The following is a 17,973-nucleotide window of genomic DNA, read 5'->3' as shown; positions in this document are numbered from 1 at the left end:
TGGTACGGATAAAGAGTGGGAGAGAAGAGGGTATTAAAAACGTCAAAAATAATTTGAAGGTGATATATACTAATGTTGATGGTTTTATATCGCCAAGGATCGAAATTAACGATTTCTTGAGAGAGCATGAACCTGATGTCATGTGCTTTGTAGAGACCAAATTAAGAGAAGATATTGATGTTCATTTGGGAGATGGTAAATACAAACTGTGGAGAAAAGACAGGAAAAAAAAAAAGGGAGGAGGATTGATGATAGCAGTGAAGAACAACATAAATGTAGATACTGTGGAAATGGGAGAAGGCAGGGCTGAAGTGATATATATGAAATTAGAAACTGGAGAGAATGTTTTGAGAGATATGGCGGTAGTGTATGTTCCCCCAAAGACGAGAGCATGGAAGGATGACGAATGCCATGAGATGTTGTCAGATATGGCTACCTATTTGCAAAAAATAATTGAGAAAAGTAATAATATAATTTTAGTGGGTGACTTTAACTGTAAAGAGGTGAACTGGGAGGAATGGTACTTGGGAGGTGGCGAGGATTCATGGGGCACTATGTTATTAAATATAATAATGAATAATGTGATGACGCAATGGGTCAAAGAAGAGACACGGTTTTGAGGTGAGGACATACCAGCAAGGTTAGATTTACTGTTCACCAAAGAACCGATGTAATAGAATCATTAAAATACCTCTGTCCTTTAGGAAAAAGTGATCATGTGGTCATTGAGTTCCAGATGTTAATAGGGAACATTGAGCCAAGAGACGAGCTTCATAGACAGGGAAGATACAACTTTGGGAAAGCAAATTTTACAGGCTTGAGAAACTTTTTTGAAAATGTGGATTGGAGAAAATTCAGAGAAACAAGAGAGATACAGAAGAAGTAGGATATCTTTCTAGACCTTTATAATTTGGGAGTGGAAAAATTTGTACTAAGAGTAAGAGGGAAAGAAAACAGGAAAAAGGAGTGGTTTAATAGATGTATGATAGCAAAAAAAGAGAGAGATAAGGCATGGAACAATTGGAGAAAGAGAGGTAACAAGAGAACAAAGGAAGAATATAAAAGAACAAGAAATGAATACACAAGAATACGTAAAGAAGAAGAAAGGAATTTTGAAAAAGGTATAATAGACAAATGCAAGGATGAACCCAAACTGTTTTATAGATTTGTTAATGGCAAACTGAAACAAAAGGAAGGAATCACCAAACTGAAAGTAGAAGGAGAGGTCTTTAAGGATGCGGCAATGCAAGCAGAAATAATGAACAAACGTTTCCAGTCAGTTTTCACTAAAGAAAAGGAGTTTGTGGAAGGGGAGGGAGTGATTAGAAATGTTCTGGTGATAAAAGATATAAAAGTGGAGGTACAGGAAGTGTAAAAATTACTCGAAACTCAAGATGAAGGAAAGCCCCAGGACCTGATGGAATTTCTAATTGGGTACTGAAGGAATGCAGAGAACAACTGGTGGATAAAATTCACAGTTTAATCGTATGCTCACTGGAAGAGGGGAAAGTGCTACAAGAATGGAAGAGGGCAAATGTGGTACCAATTTACAAGGGAGGAAACAGGGAAGAACCCCTGAATTATAGACCAGTGTCTCTGACCAGCATGGTCGCAAAATTGTGTGAGAGAATCCTGAAAGACAGATGGATAAAATATCTGGAAGAGATGAATATTTTGGCTGAATGTCAGTTTGAATTCAGAAGTGGAAGGTCATGTGTTTCTAACTTGTTGAGCTTTTACTCAAGAGCGATTGATGTGGTACAGGAGAGAGATGGTTGGGTGGATTGTGTGTACTTAGAGAAGACCTTTGACAAGGTACCTCATAAAAGACTAATGTGGAAACTAGAATATATAGGAGGACTGAAGGGGAAACTTCTGGAATGGATGAGAGACTTTTTGAGAGACAGACAAATGAGGACAGTAATAAAGGATAGGATGTCTGGATGGAGGGAAGTAACAAGTGGAGTCCCTCAAGGCTCGGTGTTGGCGCCAGTAATGTTCCTGATTTACATAAATGATATGGTAGATGGAGTGAACAGTTATGGAAGTCTGTTTGCTGATGTTGTAAAGATCTTGAGGAAGGTAGAGGTTGAGGAGGATTGTAAAATACTGCAGGAGGATTTGGATAGGATACACAATTGGAGCCGGACGTGGGAAATGAAATTTAATGTAAAGAAATGTAAAATATTGGAAAAGGGTAAAAGTACTAGGAGGCCATCACTGAATTATTTGTTGGGTAATGAATTAATCACAAAAAGGAGAGAAGAGAAAGATTTGGGAGTGCTGGTCCAAGATAGTTTGTCACCAGAAAAGCACATTAACAAGATAGTTGGAGAGACTTATAAACTCTTGACTAACATAAGAGTAGCATTTCATTATATGGATGAGGAGATGATGAAAAAATTGATAGTGGCCATGATCCGCCCCAGGTTAGAATATGCAGCGGTAGTGTGGTCCCCATACAAAAAGAAAGATATAAACAAGATTGAGAGAATACAAAGTACAGCAACCAAGATGGTCCCCAGTCTGACAGACCTGTCATACAGAGAGAGGCACTGGATTTGCCTTCCTTAGAGGAAAGGAGAAAGAAGGGAGACATGATTGCAGTGTTCAGGACCATGGTGGGAGTAGATAAAATTGACAAAGAAGATCTGTTTGTATGGAATAAGAGGACACGGAATGAAATTGAAAAAGTCAAGCTGCTTGAAGGATATCAAGAAATATAGCTTTTTTCTTATAGAAGTACAGTATAGACTTATGGAATAGCCTGGACAAAGAGATTGTCCAGTCTAAAAACTTAAACGAGTTTAAAGCCAAATTTGACTTATTGAGAAACAGCGATGGAAACCCACGAGCATAGTACAGTCCGTGTATATCACAATTAGGTATATTAGGTAAATACTTAAATATTTGGAACGACTTAGACAAAGAGGTGGTGCATGAGAAAAACATTCATGTGTGTAAAGGTAGACTTGATAAATGTGGATATGGAGACAGGACAACACGAGCATTGCTCAATTCTTGTATGCTACAAATAGGTAAATACAAATAGGTAAATACACACACACACACACACACACACACACACACACACACACACACACACACATATCCCCTCCATCCACCTCTCTTCTACCCCTATCCTAATTCCCCCCTCCCCCTTCCCTTCTTTCCTCGCCACGCATAGCATTTTTTTTTTTTCTTAGTATTTGACGATTTACTCAAAAACTATCGGTTGTATCGAAATTCTGAATAAACTACAACAACCCTCTTGAAATTCTGCATTTCGACATATGCTTTGCACTAGGATGTTGGGAAGTTATTTGAAGTCTTTTTTTAACCTTAAGTAATTGTATTCTTAATACATTTCTGCCATTTTTCTCATCAGTTTTGTGTGTTTTATTAGCTTACAGTATAAACACCAGCGAAGATGGCGGTGTAAATTGATACCAATAATAATGAATTACCGAGGGCAAATTTAGTAGTGGAAATTTTGTTCTTTGTGCCCAGGCAGAAAGAGCCATAGCAGAAATGGAGAAAAGTTGGGGGGCAGAAGAAAGGGGATGGAGGGAGGACAGGGAGAGCCATGTACTCCACCACACCTGTGTTCTGACATGCTCATTTCAAACCTGCAGCCCTAAAAGGTGAACTTGGGGATGGCTTAGGTACCATGAAACCCTTTAACATGTAAACATGCTTGTGTGCATCAGCCTTGGTCACATAATGGCCGCTTTTCACACTGCTTCATCTCTGGCAGCCTCCTTATTCAGTCCCATATCTCTGAGGTCACACACTATGATCTCATCCCAGGTCTTTTTTCAGTCTTTATCTCACAACTCTACCCCCAATGTTCACATTTCTCACTTTTCAAACCCAATTGTCATCCTCCATCCTCTCCACATGCCCAAACTTTCTCGATCTAGCCCTCCTCATTACAATGCTAATGCACTCCTCTCCCGTCCTTCCTCTCAACTCTTCAGTGATAAACCTAGCCCTCCCAGGCCTCACATTCAAGGAAACACTATACATTCACCTAATCATCATCTTTTCTGTATGTTTGAGCCTACAAGTATCCCCTTCCTTTACTGCCTGGGTCTCACTACCATTCAGTTACACTCCCAACACATGCTGCATATAAAGATCACTTAGCACAGAGGGAGAGCCCTCTCAGTGTCGGAAGAGGCAACAGCTCCATGAACTTCCTTCGATCACTCCTCACTCTAGCCCCACCTCCAGCACATAACATGTCTCTCAAGTAACAAAACTCCTCCTCACACTCAAGAGACTCACCAGCAATATCAATCTCCACATGCTCTCCCAGACACACATCATACATGGAATCAGCATAATCTTGCAGTCTACCTCAGATTCCAATACATCTCATATGCTTCCACTTATCACAAATACTACACGATATGGAATTACTTCCCATACCTTTGTGGTAAACTGCAACTGACCACTATCCCTCTTCTTTAACAGTACTGCTACCAGTCCTAGAAACCATCACTTCTGTTTTATCTGCATATACTCTCAAGTCCTTGTGCCCCATACCATGTCTCCATTTCCTAATCTTTCCTCCATCTCCCTTTCAATCTCCGCAATCAACACCAAGTCATCAGCATACATCTTCCACGTGAGTCCATTTCTGAAGTCTGATGAGAGAGCTTCAAGCACCGTGATAAAAAATAAAGGGCTCAAGACTGACTCCTTATACACGCCAACATTCACAAAAGAACCATCACTCAAATCTCCATTTGTTCTCACCTGGGTATAAGCACACACATACATAGTCATAACCACTCTAACCAGCCACTCCTCGATGCCAAGCTTTCTCACTGCCCACTTCACCTCCTCCTTAGGGACTCTGTCATAGGCTTTCTCCAAATCAACAAAAACAAAGTACAGATCCCTTTTCTTTCATTTAAAGTAAAACTTCACTATAACAACTAATTGTGGTCCAAGCCATTCCAAAAAAAGTGAAATTACGATAAAAGCGACATCTGGACTTTCCCCTGCTAACCCGGACTTTTTCCAATATATCAGACATTAGCTTGGATCTCACCAACGGTTTTTAAACTGTTTTCACTACCATTGCAGTACTGCACTGTATTACACATTCACTACAATAATCAAATGGTATAATGTATATATTAATACTGTACTGTATACTCATAAGCATGACCTTTATTTACCTTATTGTGGTGAACATAGCTGGAGTGGTCCAGACTGCTTCTGGCTTTATTGGATTTTTTCCAATATAAAGTATGAGAATTTAGTCTGGCAGCTCCTCAATCCCAATAAAAGTGAATTCCGGTCTATTGAAGTCCGTTATATCGAGGTTTTACTGTATACTTTTCCTGAGGCTGTTAGACAGTGAATATGGCATCATTGGTCCCTTTTCCTGGCACAAACCCAAACTACATTTATATCAATATTCACCCTTTTCCTAATCAAACCTTCTAGAACTCTTTCCATTACCTTCATTATATGGTCCAAAAGTTATATGCCTCTCTAATTTGCTCTTTCTAGGGCATCACCCCTCCCCTTGTATGCACTCAGCAGTCAACCCAGACACACCTGTATCCTCCCTATTGCCCTGCTCACAGTAGCAGCTTGAAGTAAAGGTCAAGGGTCAGTCACTGGATCTGCTGACTCCAAACCTTCCCCATTCCAGTCAAACACTTCATTCAGCAACTGGTTATAATGCTCCCTCCAGGCATCTTTAATATCCTCACTGTTCACTACTACTTTTCCTTCATCAGTCTTCACACACTGCTCACCTATGATATTCCTGTTTTCCCTCTTCATCTAATTTGCCACCTTAAATATCATATTCTCCCTTTCAATGCTATTTAGGTTATCTAGTAAAAGCCTCTGAGACTCAGGCCCTGTATACTTCCTTTCTAGCCTTATGTTTGGCAGTCCAGTATTCCTCTTGGTTACTGCCACTTCTCCATTCCCCCCAAAGCCTTCTTTATATGGCATCTACACCCTCATCCCATCACCATGTAATCTTATGTTTTGGAGGGCCCTTTCTCCTGCCACTGAATCAGTAACTTCTAGTTCTTCTTGAGAGCTCTGTACTGTTCATTAACACTTTTGTCAACAGCTCCCTTTTGAGCCACAACTCTACTCATTTCACTGTAGAAGAAATCCTTTACTGCTTGATTTCTCTCAACTTCCATATTTTCCTCCTAGGTGCTTAGGTCCTCTTCTTCACCTCCCATTCTTTAAGCATCATGTCATATCTCAGTAGCTACCAGTGATAGAAATAAGCTTTTGGTTTGACTGTAATTGCAATTCATAATATATTAAAGTGATAATATAATATTTAAGGGTAAACTTTACTAAAAAAATAATGAGAAATTTTTTGAGAGATGTCATATTCACAAGAACAAACATTGATGGTTAGGAATATTTAAGTGTGAGAATTTTGTGTTCACAAACAAAATAAATTTACAACATTGCTATTTCAGTTAGGAGAAAAATGAGAGAAAAACTCATCTGTTTCACAACTGAGAGTAGCAGAATTTGTGTAAACATAGTTGATCCAGTCCCTCCAATTATTTCAGGGGTTAATATTCAGATTTTAGACAGAAAAGTGAGTGTAAACTTGTGTGCCCTGAACCTGTAACATTTATCCCCAGTTATTGCCTTATTTGGTTATTGAGGGGTTTGTCATTGCATTAGTTTGGCTGATCAATTTACTATGGTCAAAGAATTATACTGTATTGAAACAGACTAGTGTTTATGCTTGACACCGCCACTGTCACTTGCATCTGTCACTGAAGCCATTGCTAAAGTTAGATGTAAATAAAATAAGCTAAGAATCAAACAAAATAAAGGGACCACCACCAAGGCATTCAGTGTGAGCAATCCAAGTGAACACGCGCTACACTCAACACCATCTACGTCTGCCTGGTAAACTAGTTTGTTGGACACATGAATTTCAAGTGCCCTCTTGTAATTTTATGTAGATTAAAAGAGGTGCTGGACCACCCGATGCTGGAATACTGGTGTTGTACCTGTGTGTAGATAGATAGATAGATAGACAGATAATTAGAGATAGATACACACACACAGACACACATGCACACAGAACAACCACAGGACCATGACACATCCTCGTTTCAGTTCTGTACAGTACTGTATTGAAATAGAACTTTATCACTTCTTATTCCACTTGCATAGCAGCCTTTGTCTCCTCATACATATTGTATGGTGGTGCCTTATGTGACATGGCTACCTGCTTCTGGCTGGTTACCATGTTATACAAAACCATCTTATACACCTCATATAAAAGTTTCAACAACAACAACAGCAACATTAGATTCTTTTGAAGATGTAATATAATATAAAGAGTCTCACTCAAATACACAGCTTCTACAACAACCCAGATTTCCATGTGCACTCCTCACATTACACTGTAAAAGCCCTTCACACCTACACTAAACCTGTGCATGAAGCATATGGAGGGGTAGATCACATTTTCAATGACAGAGAAAGGTGTTTGTCAGCCCTGTGGATCTGTTACCCTTGAGGGTCCATACAACACAGCACGAGTGTGTATGGCAAAGATCCCCACCCATGCCTGGTGCGCACAGGCCAGCTGATACAATACATACATATGCTGTTCACACATTATGTACTGTTGCCATCACTTCACTGAAGTGTACTAATTAATGTAGGTACTGCCATATTTGCTTTCATTCCATAGTGTTTTCACACCTAAATGGACAGCACCTTGCATATACTGTACAGTGCACTAATCAAGTCAAACTGGTGCCAGTGCTTTGTTGAGAATACAGTTATCTAAATAGTGTTTTACGAGTTGCTGGACTGTCCCGCGCTACTATTCAATAGCCCTAGCCCTTCCCTGTGTGAGTACCTCGAGTTGCCATGTGCCTCGGGGGTCCTCAGCCCATGTGTGGGTTGTCATGAAGGGCCACTTGGTGAAACCATCTCGACTGTCATCATCATTCGGCCGCCGACTCAGAATCATTGACCTACAAGATAAGTACAGGATATAATACAACTGTATGGTATTAGTAAAATACAATGACGTTCTTATGCATTATTTTTGCATATGTGTGTGATACAGGAAGCATAAGAACAGAGACTCTAGACCATACATGTGAGTGAGCAGTGATTTTGCACTATGTTCATAAGCTGTCAACACAAGATACAGTATGGGACTTAGATGTTATTTGTAGTCACACAGCAAAATACTGTTGTTTCTGCAAGACTATGTTAGGCTGTAACTATAAGGGTATATGGTAATAAGTGTAATATATACAATTTTAGATGATTGGCCTGTTCTGACCTGATTTGCCACACAAAACACAGGTTAACCTGAAAATGGCAACAGAATGAGGCAGAACAAAACTAACTTGGTGCCCATGGGGGAGGTGAGGAAGAGCTCTGTATCACCGCGGCGTGTAGCATTGAGAGTGATGACTGCTTGCACGTGCTCCAAGTACCTCACCTCTGTCTCAGTCCCTCCACAGGCATCTGTGTTGATTTCAAGCACCACTGAAGAGTTGATGGTCATCCTCCTGAAGGTTTGTAAGGAGTGTAAATGGAGGGAGGAGAAAAAGATTGCTGATGTTAGAAATGGAAAACATGTGTGTTTATCTCAAACACAACTAAAGAATTGATGGTTGTCCTCCTGATAGTTTTGGGGGAGTACAAATGGAAGGAGGGAAGACAGGATGCTAATGTATGGAATGGGAGAGCCATTTGGGGTGCAAAAGAGTAAAATACCTTGGTAGATTTAAGTACAGCAGACCCTCAATTAGCGTGGCTAATGTATCTATGAATTTTTCTGTGCAAATCAAAACACACATATTGTGGCATTGAAACCCATGTTATATGGGTAACATGTGGTAAATCCCAAAATTTTCCCAAAGTCCTCTCTTTGACCCTCTTGAAGAATTTTCTCTCCTCCTGATCCTACATATTTTTTGTAGGACACTTACAACCTCTAGAAACATCATCAGGCATAAAAAAGGGTTAATTACAGTATATAAAGTAGTAAATAAGTGGTGATCACTTTTCATGACAGAGAACAGAGTGAGTTTGGGTATTGGGGAAGAGGGTATCTGAGGTCAAGGGGCTAACAGAGGGGGAATGAACAGTGCCTCTTACCCCTCTAGGGCTGAGGTTAGGTCTGGAACCCCTCAAAATTGTTTCCCCAATTGTCATCACTGCCACATTGTGGGGAGTTGGGTGCTGCTGGGTTGCTAGGCTGGGGAGACTGAGATGGCAGGGCAGGCATCTAGGTCGAGACAAGGTTTTGGGACAACACATTAACTTTCTTCACAAGTGCTCCCTCTGCTCCTATAAGATGAAATCAGTTGCACTTTGGAGGAACTGCACCTTATCTGTGTCATGCACCACAATCATAAAGGTGTCCTTGAGATGTTCGGCAATTTCCAACACCTGGTTCAACTGCTGATGAGTGGTCCCCTCAACGTCCTGTGGCTTGGCTGCTTCTGGTGCCTGCTGTGCCCTCAGGTGCAAGGCACTCCTCCTCCTCAACTTCTTCAGTGAGGCCATCGATCATCATTTTGAGAGCAGCATTGATAATTTGATGAATGTCGTCACAAGTGTTCCACAGCACTGAGATCATGCGGAATTTTAACATGAGCCGGGAATCCAGGGATTATGGTTGGCTGATGGAGATAATGGGGAAAGGGAGAATGATGAGGATGCAGCCAGGGGTTAAGGTCAGCTGATGGAGATAATGGGGAAAAGGAGAGGGATGAGGATGGAGAGAGTGCATGCTTGGCATCAATGTTTGGCAGCCATGTTGGTATTCATCACTGCACTGTACCTTCAAATGTCATCATGGAGGGAGGGAGCTAACTTCTAGGATTTTCCCATGCAAACCATTTTTTCCTTGTTTTACTGGGTTGAGTCAGTGTTTATTTTTCTGCACAAAATGAGATAAGTGCAAATTGGTTCTGCATATAATGAGGGTCTACTGTATGAGGATAGGATACCCTGGTAGATTTAAGTATGTGAGGATAGAACACCTCAGTAGATTTAAGTATGTGAAGATAGCATACTTCACTAGATTTAATTATGTGAGGACAGGATACCTCAGCAGACTTAAGTATGTGAGGACAGAATACCTCAGTAGACTTAAGTATGAAGATAGGTATGGCCTTGTTAAGGTCAGGCATTTTCACATGTTAGTTTTGATGAACAAAACCACAAAGAAATTTACCGCATCATCTTGAGAAACTGGTTAGTTTACAATAAATATTAAATGCTGGATGCAAAAAGTATAGCTTAGAGAAACAAAGAAAGCCGAAGTTTTACTGAAGCAACAAACTAAGCCTACATTTCTTTCTTTGCAAATCTGATCTAGCAAAACAGTAACAAGTGAGTCAGGCAAGTGATGATAATGAATTGTAATTTGTTTTACTCAGCTACTGCATATTAAATGTGCCAGTCAGAGGACGTCATTTATATTTTGTTCTTGCTGTGCCACGCAGTATTTTTTTTTTTTTTTTTCTTTTTAGCCTAACACCCTTTACAGTTAAGAAAAGCGTTGAAAATGCAAAGGGGTTGGAGCCCCCCAAATACAGTGAAGACATGTGGATAGACTATGCAGGAAAACCCACAGTAGGTTAGAAAAAAAAAAACTCAAATACACTTTGTTCATTATTGTTACTAGAGATATACATGTATTCAGAAAGTGTAGAAAAAGGTAAAAAAGAAACAAAAACTCTGATACTGAGAATACTAAATTTTGAACCTTTGAATAGTGCTCTGCTATCTATTGTCCACCACATATGGCAATTTATTAGTCTGATTTTTTAAATATTTGCTGATTAAGGCTGTAGAAGGTTTGCTTGCTCCCTCCATCTCCTCACTTGGAGGACCATCACTGTTGAAGGTAATAAATCCCCCCCATACGCTGACCTATTTTCAATTCTGGCCAAGGAGTTAGTGAGGTTCACATTTAATTCCTCCAGTTCAAAAAGCCTCCTGTGAGCTGAAGAAAATCATCTGAAGATATGGTATTAAAAAAAATATAAAAACATCCTCTGAGGTATAAGGTTAACTGCATTAAGATTTTGTTGTGCAGCTGCACCAATGTGCCTTCATTTTTGCATCTTAACATGACAGAGATTTTTGTTTTTTGAGCTTTTTTCCATAAAACAGTGGCAGACATGGACATTACTGTGACTCAGCATTCTTTCTTATATTCTAGTGTTAATGTTTACTTATAGGTCAGCCTTCAAGATGGAGATTTCAAGTTAAAATGGACAGAATGAAACAGTCATGTCAGCTTCCTTACTTGGCAGTCTGAACAATGCCAGCCTGGCAATGGTAACGTGGTGGCACAGTAACCCAGTCCTTGGCCAGTGCCACCATGGCCCCCGCATCCAGCACACCGAACCCAAACAGGTGGTTGTACTCCAGACCCACACCATTCATCCGCCAGGCAAACCTTCGCTTGGCGTCAAACAAGGAATTGCGCTTGCTGGTCAGAACTGTCAGATGCTGGATGTCTCTCCACGTTAGGGTTGGGCTGTGGTCAGAAAGAGAGAAACTGAGGCAGAGGAAGGAGTATGAGGGTGAAGTGTGATGGAGGAATGAAATGAGGATGAGGTGGAAAGGTGGGGTGAGGCAGGAGTGTGAAGGTGGAGTGATGAATGAGTGTAAAGTGGGGCCAGGTAGGAGTAGGATGATCTGGTGGGGCAGGAGTGCAACAGTGGAGAGAGGCAGGAATGAAAAGGTGAGGTGAGGCAGGAGTATTGGGGGTGAGGCAAGAATGGAAAGCTGGGATGAGGCAGGAGTATGTAGGTGGGGTGAGGCAGTAATAGTGAAGTGAGGCTACAGTGGAAAGGTTGGGTGAGGCAGGAGTGAAAAGAGAGAGATGCAGCACTAGTAGTGGGGTGAGGCAATAGTGAAATGGTGGGGTGTGGCAGGAATTGAAAGGCTGGGTGAGGCAGGAGTGTGAAGATGGGTTCAGGCAGGAGTGGAAAGGTAGGGTGAGGCAGGAGTGGAAAGGTGGGGTGAGGCAGGAGTGGAAAGGTGGGGTGGGGCAGGAGTGGAAAGGTGGGGTGGGGTAGGAGTGGAAAGGTGGGGTGAGACAGGAGTGTAAAGGTGGGGTGAGGCAGGAGTTTAAAGATGGAATGAGGCAGGAGTGTAAAGGTGGGGTGAGGCAGAAATGCAAATTTGAAGGTATGGTGTGGCAAAAAAAGGGAATATGAAGGTAAGGTGAAGGTCAGGGAGAGGTATGAAAGTGGGATGATGCAGAGGTAAGAGTAAGGTGAGGTGAGGCATGGGAAGGAACATGAAAATGGGGTGGAGCAGAGGAAGAAGTATGGTGCAAAAAGGCTGAAGTATGAAGGTGGGATGAAGTGTGAGTATGAGGGTGGGGTGAGTCAGAGAGTGTGAAGGTGAGGAGAAGTATGAGTGTGGAGTGAGGTAGAAGAGAATGTATGAAATCAGGGTGATGCAGAGGACACAGAAGGTGGTATGAGGAAGAGGAGGGAGTAAGGAGGTGGGTTAAGGCAGGGGAGGGAGTACAAAGGTGGGGTGAGGCAAAAGAATGAGTAAGAAGGTGGGGTAATACAAAGGAGTAAGAAGGTGGAGTGATGCGGAGGAGGGTGTAAGGGGGTGGAATGAGGGAGGAGCATAAAGGAGGAATGAGGGAGGAGCATAAAGGAAGAATGAGTTAGTTCTGTGGTAGCAAGGTGATGCAGATGTTTGAAGGCTGGGATATGACAAAGCTGTGAAAAGTAGTAAGGAAGTGGAAAGTGTAAAACTGATATAAGCAAAATGAGACAGAACTGAACAGTGGGAAGGTGACAGTAGTGGTGGAATACTCCTTAGGCTACACAGGTTTTCCAGGCCCTGGGGACTAGGGGACATATGTGTTGTTGAAGAAAATGGTTGTAAGTAAAATCCAGGAGAGCAAGTTGGCCAATATATGTACGATTTATAAATACAGTACTTTATATTTACAGATAAAAGTATTAATCTCTATCCCTTCATCAGATAAAGTCATGGAGTAATAATGTCTGTCACTCTTCACCAACATCCTCATCATCCCAGTGTGTAGCTATTCTCATTCTTACCCTCTTTATGTGTTTATTTTGCCTTATGGTGAATGGGCTGTTCACTGGCCATGGCTTTGTATGCTGTGGGGGGATACTAATGATCCTGTATTGCCATCAAGCATGTCAGGACTCTAAAATATCATAAATAATAGCTAGCAGCATAGATGTAATCTAGGAGGTTAAATGAAAATCATATGCTAGGCCCTGGAGGAAATGGTGCTTGCAAATTCCCAATGAGGAATGCCAGTTTGAGCCTTGTGACGCCTAGAGGAAAGTTACCACACACACACAGGCTTCTAGAACATTTCAGTGACAGTGTAGCCCATGTGATGGAAGTTCTTATATATATGGAAAGAAAGAGGAGGAGAGGTCAGAAGGAGTTAGAAGGCTGGAGAAGAGAAAGTGAGAAGGGGGGTCTAGCGAGAGAGACTGCGAGAAGTTAGCTAGCACAAAATGCTCTTGTGTAATACACTCTGTGTTAATCTTGAGCTTTCCCTTTTGAAGAGCATAAAAGCTACAATCAACCCCAGACTCATCTTTCATCTTCTTCCATCATCGACGACAAGTGAAATGAGGTTATTTCCTCACACATCTACTCACTATTACCTACAGCTCGGCTACAACTACTATATAATCAATTGCAAGACTAACAAGCATACAAGGCTTAAGGTATGAAGAGAAAGAGAACCTGAAGTTGATACTGTAGACCAGTGATCTCCATATTTGAGGTCAGTTACCCAGTGGAGCTATAGGTACTTTTTTTTATTTTTTAAATTCAGCAATGGGAACTCTGCAAAATCAGGCAAGTATATCCGTGTTGGTAGACACTCTATGTAGGGATGGTACTGACATGCTCATTAGCCTTAACCAACAGTATCATTCGTAACTCCCAAACACAGAAGTTTTAAGCCTGCATATGCATCTAGCCTTGACCTATGAGCTTTTCTCTATCCAGCACCATCCTCTTAGGTACAAAACAATGCTGGAGTAGCAGGGAATGGATAAACTGCCATTTCCCCATATTCTTCTATTTTCTTTGTTATTAAATGACCTACCAGTGAAATGGCACACTGTGAATGAGTACAGTACCTTGGTTTTCTTGCAAAGGAATTTCATTCTCTAGTGGGTATGATCCTTGCTGGACAGAATTTTCAGATCTTTCTAAATCTAATAATTATAAGCAGTTAAAGTCCGTTAGGTTATTATTCTGCACTGAAAACTGGCAGAAGGATTGGGGTACGACTGGGCCAAGTGACGAGCTAACAACCTTGGCCATGACATCCTTGAGATAACAATGTCAAAATCATATACAGCAAGCGCTCGCATAATGCATGATCACACAGTGCGGATCTCACATAACACAGGAGGTGTCATTTTGTGTCCCCAAAATGTCACAATGGAGAAAAAAATAGATATTATGCGGTTGGAGGAAGCTGCTCATTTTTTACAGCACCTGACTACACGGTGACGATGGACATAATGTGGTGGGAGGCCCCACTTTATGTTTCAAAGTCATACTACACGGCCAATGATAGACAGAACTTGGTGCAAGGCATAATATTGCAGTTGAAATTCACACAAAGTGGTAAGTGATAGACAGAGCGTGGATTTCACTAGCCTATAATGTATTGCTATCACATGTCTGCGCTGGGTGTCATCACAGTCCACTGAGCATTCTTGCTCCAGTTGTGCCTACCATTTCCCTCTAATGTGGCTGCACACTTGCTCTGTGTAATCTTTGCTCATTTTTTTGGCCACCTGACCCAGCCCGACCATGCTCTGCACCATGACCCTGCCAAACACCAGGAGTCTCTGATGCATGAGGAGAAGGTGTATACTATCAAGAGGAAGGAGAGAGGACAGCGGAACTGTGACACTGCAAAATTTTACAAAGTTAATGAGCCCACCGCTCGTACAATTCTCAACAAGAAGGAAGCAATTCTGGAGACAGCTTGGGCATCTGGAGGATCATCTATAGACAGAAAGTTATAAGTGTCTGACCCTGCTCTTGTTATGATGGAGAGGTTTCTACTTTTGTACTGCAACTGGAAGGAAAGAGAGGGTCTCATTAAATATTTGGAAGCTGGCCAGCAATGTTTATGCTATCACCTGCTGCAAGCTCTCCAGACCCCAGTAGGCGCACAACCTCTTCCGTTCAAGGTGAGGAATCCTTCAGTGTTTTTATGTAATGAGGTTTTAATTAGGTAGGTAAATGTCCTAGGAAAAAAACCTGAAAATTGCCCCAAAGTTTGAACTTGGGGCTGGCTTAGGTACCATGAAACCAAATGGCCCTAAAACGCGGAATTCCCATAAAGCGGGAGCTTCACGGTACAATATTCCCATGTTATGCGAGCGCTCACTGTATATATGTATATACAGTGCTCGTCAGAAGTATCGAGTGCCCTGCGTCCCTCCTGAGAAACAAACCTTTCAACATTGAAAAAACATAAATAATGCATTTTATTTACCTTTATTACTTTGTAGGGTAGCCTTTACTCTTCTTCACGGACCAGAGACATCTTGGAAGTGAAAGGGCGAGGCTCCTGAGGTGCTGGAGGGGTATTTTGTCCCAGGAGTCACTAATGGCGGCTTCCAGCTTAGGCAGAGAGCTCATGTCCTGCCCTTGGAGACTCTTCTTTACGAGGTACCAGAGGTTTGCAATCGGGTTGAGGTCGGCTATTTCCTGGCCAGTCTTTCATGAATGATACCTCGCAGTCACGAAGCCAATTGGTGACCGATTTGGCCTTGTGAGCAGGTGCACCGTCCTGCTGAAACACTCGTGCACCTGTTAGCTCGAAGGAGTCTGGTAAATGATCACACAGAAGCTCCAGGTAAACATCCTGATTCACTCTGAGGTTCTTGGGAAGTACAACAAGCTTCCCCAAACTCTTCCCTGAGAAACAACCTCATACCATGAGTGAATCAAGATGTTTAACTGTGCTTTCCACATACCGTGGGTCAAGTGGGTCACTACCTTTGCGCCGGTACACACGTGCTCCTCTGTTACAGGTGACACTAAACATTGCCTCATCAGACCACAACACTGACAACCATTGCTCCTCACTCCAGTTAAGATATTTATTAGCAAAGGCAAGCCTACGAAGTCACTGGTTTTTTGTGAGAAGAGGCTTCTTCACAGGCCTGTGACTTGTGTAACCAAGTTCATGGACCCTACGAGACACTGTTCTCACAGACACCTCACCAAACACTTCCGGGTTGCTCTCCTTTATTTTCCTTGCACTCACATGAGGAGTATACTCCACTGCACATTTTAAAACATTAACAGACCTTGGGGAAGTTTTCCTGGGCCTACCAGACTGCGGTTTCTCTGTGGGAACTTCACCACTGCTTTCCACTCGAAACTGCGTGCACCACCGATGCACTGTCGATCGAACCACACCAACCAATTCACTAATTTCCTTTGTCTGGTGGCCTGCCTCCTTTAGAGCAATGATCTGGGATATGATTTCACTCGATAGTTCATGGGTAGGTGCCATAACAAGGTGGCAAAAGCCAAAACACTGCAGGACACTCGGTAAAAAATGGCGCAAAAAGAGAGGAAGACGCGGCGGAGTTCTTCTCTCTCAGGCAGCTCGTGGGCAACTGAGGCGGGAACCAACCAGTGCGTCGGAAGGCCTCAGGCTACCGTGACGTCATGCTAGTGCCGCAAACTTGTGGCTCAATTATAACCCCCCAAAATGGGTGATTCTTTTTTGGCCATAAGTTTTGCGCGCCCGGCAGTAGGCGCTCGATAATTTTGATGAGCACTGTATATACAATATATATATATATATATATATATATATATATATATATATATATATATATATATATATATACATATATATATATACATATATATATATATATATATATATATATATATATACTGTATATACATATATGGTTATACTCACACGGCCATACTAAAAGATATCAAATCAAGGATGAAATAAAACCAAACATGTATCAAAAAGCTGGTAGACTCATTGTAGCAATGGTGGTGACAACTCCATCCCCATGACCCTTAAAATGCAAAACCATTTGTAACTCCCAAATGCAGAGACTAGAGAATAAGTGAAATAAGTATAAAACTATATTTTACAGAATGGATGATGGTGTAGGTATGGCATAGGACTAAAAACCATAGGAACTACGGTAGATGGAGACATGATGCACATTAGGCGGGGATCATTCAAAGTAAACATATGAAAGACCAGTCCTACATTTTTTTTTTTTTATGCCAGTAAGTGCCATTTTGATACAACAGTTACTTAAGTGTAAGGAAACTTAAAAGGAAAAGAGTCATGATGATGGTATGTCTATCAGCCAACTTTACTGTGCAATCCATAAACATGCAGTTAAAGAAAATGGTGGGTGGAGTAACATGCACCTATGATTACACCGTCCCTGCCTGGCATCCATAGTGTCTGCACCTAGTTCCCATGGTTTTTTGTCACTATGCCATTCCTGCATCATCATACATTTCATAAATTGTACCTTTGCAGTAGTAACCCACTTTTGCTCAGGATATACTGTACAAGGTTTAGATGATGATCATACCATTTTTAATCTCATATGAGGTATTATAGGTGTTTATTTATTATTCATCTAACTGTTAACTATATGTATCTGCAACTAGAAAGCTATGATTTTCTGTGCAGGTGCAGAAATATCTAATTGGAGTTAAACTGTCTTTAACCCCAGCCATGCTAATTCTTATCAACTTGATTACCTTCCCTGAGTTATTGTTTCTGACTTTTTTTTTTTTTTTTAACAGTATTAAATTGATTTTTTGTCATCAGATCATGTGTTTCTGAGCTTGAACTCTTCATCACCCTTGCCTTTTTTGTAATTTATACCTCTTGGGTGGGTGTGAGGATGATGATAA

At 41.4% G+C, this 17,973-nt stretch overlaps 1 protein-coding gene across 1 annotated transcript in view; it reads right to left on the bottom strand.

The window, feature by feature from the left end:
- The window catches only part of amon (prohormone processing protease amontillado), a 278,590-nt gene that overhangs the window by 28,108 nt on the left and 232,509 nt on the right, over window positions 1–17,973 (bottom strand). The window contains exons 11-13 of the mRNA XM_080276457.1: window positions 11,312–11,545; window positions 8,391–8,555; window positions 7,889–8,006 (exon numbers count right to left, since the gene is read on the bottom strand). Of these exons, the coding sequence (XP_080132583.1) occupies window positions 7,889–8,006; window positions 8,391–8,555; window positions 11,312–11,545 (517 nt within the window). The remainder of the gene's footprint in view (window positions 1–7,888; window positions 8,007–8,390; window positions 8,556–11,311; window positions 11,546–17,973) is intronic.

The sequence above is a fragment of the Coenobita brevimanus genome, chromosome 65 (genome assembly GCF_032717465.1).
Source record: "Coenobita brevimanus isolate Jiangsu-jjx chromosome 65, ASM3271746v2, whole genome shotgun sequence".
In the NCBI taxonomy this organism is placed as follows: domain Eukaryota; kingdom Metazoa; phylum Arthropoda; class Malacostraca; order Decapoda; family Coenobitidae; genus Coenobita; species Coenobita brevimanus.
The sequence above is the reverse complement of the archived record's forward strand: the minus strand, read 5'-3'. Positions and strand labels throughout refer to the sequence as shown.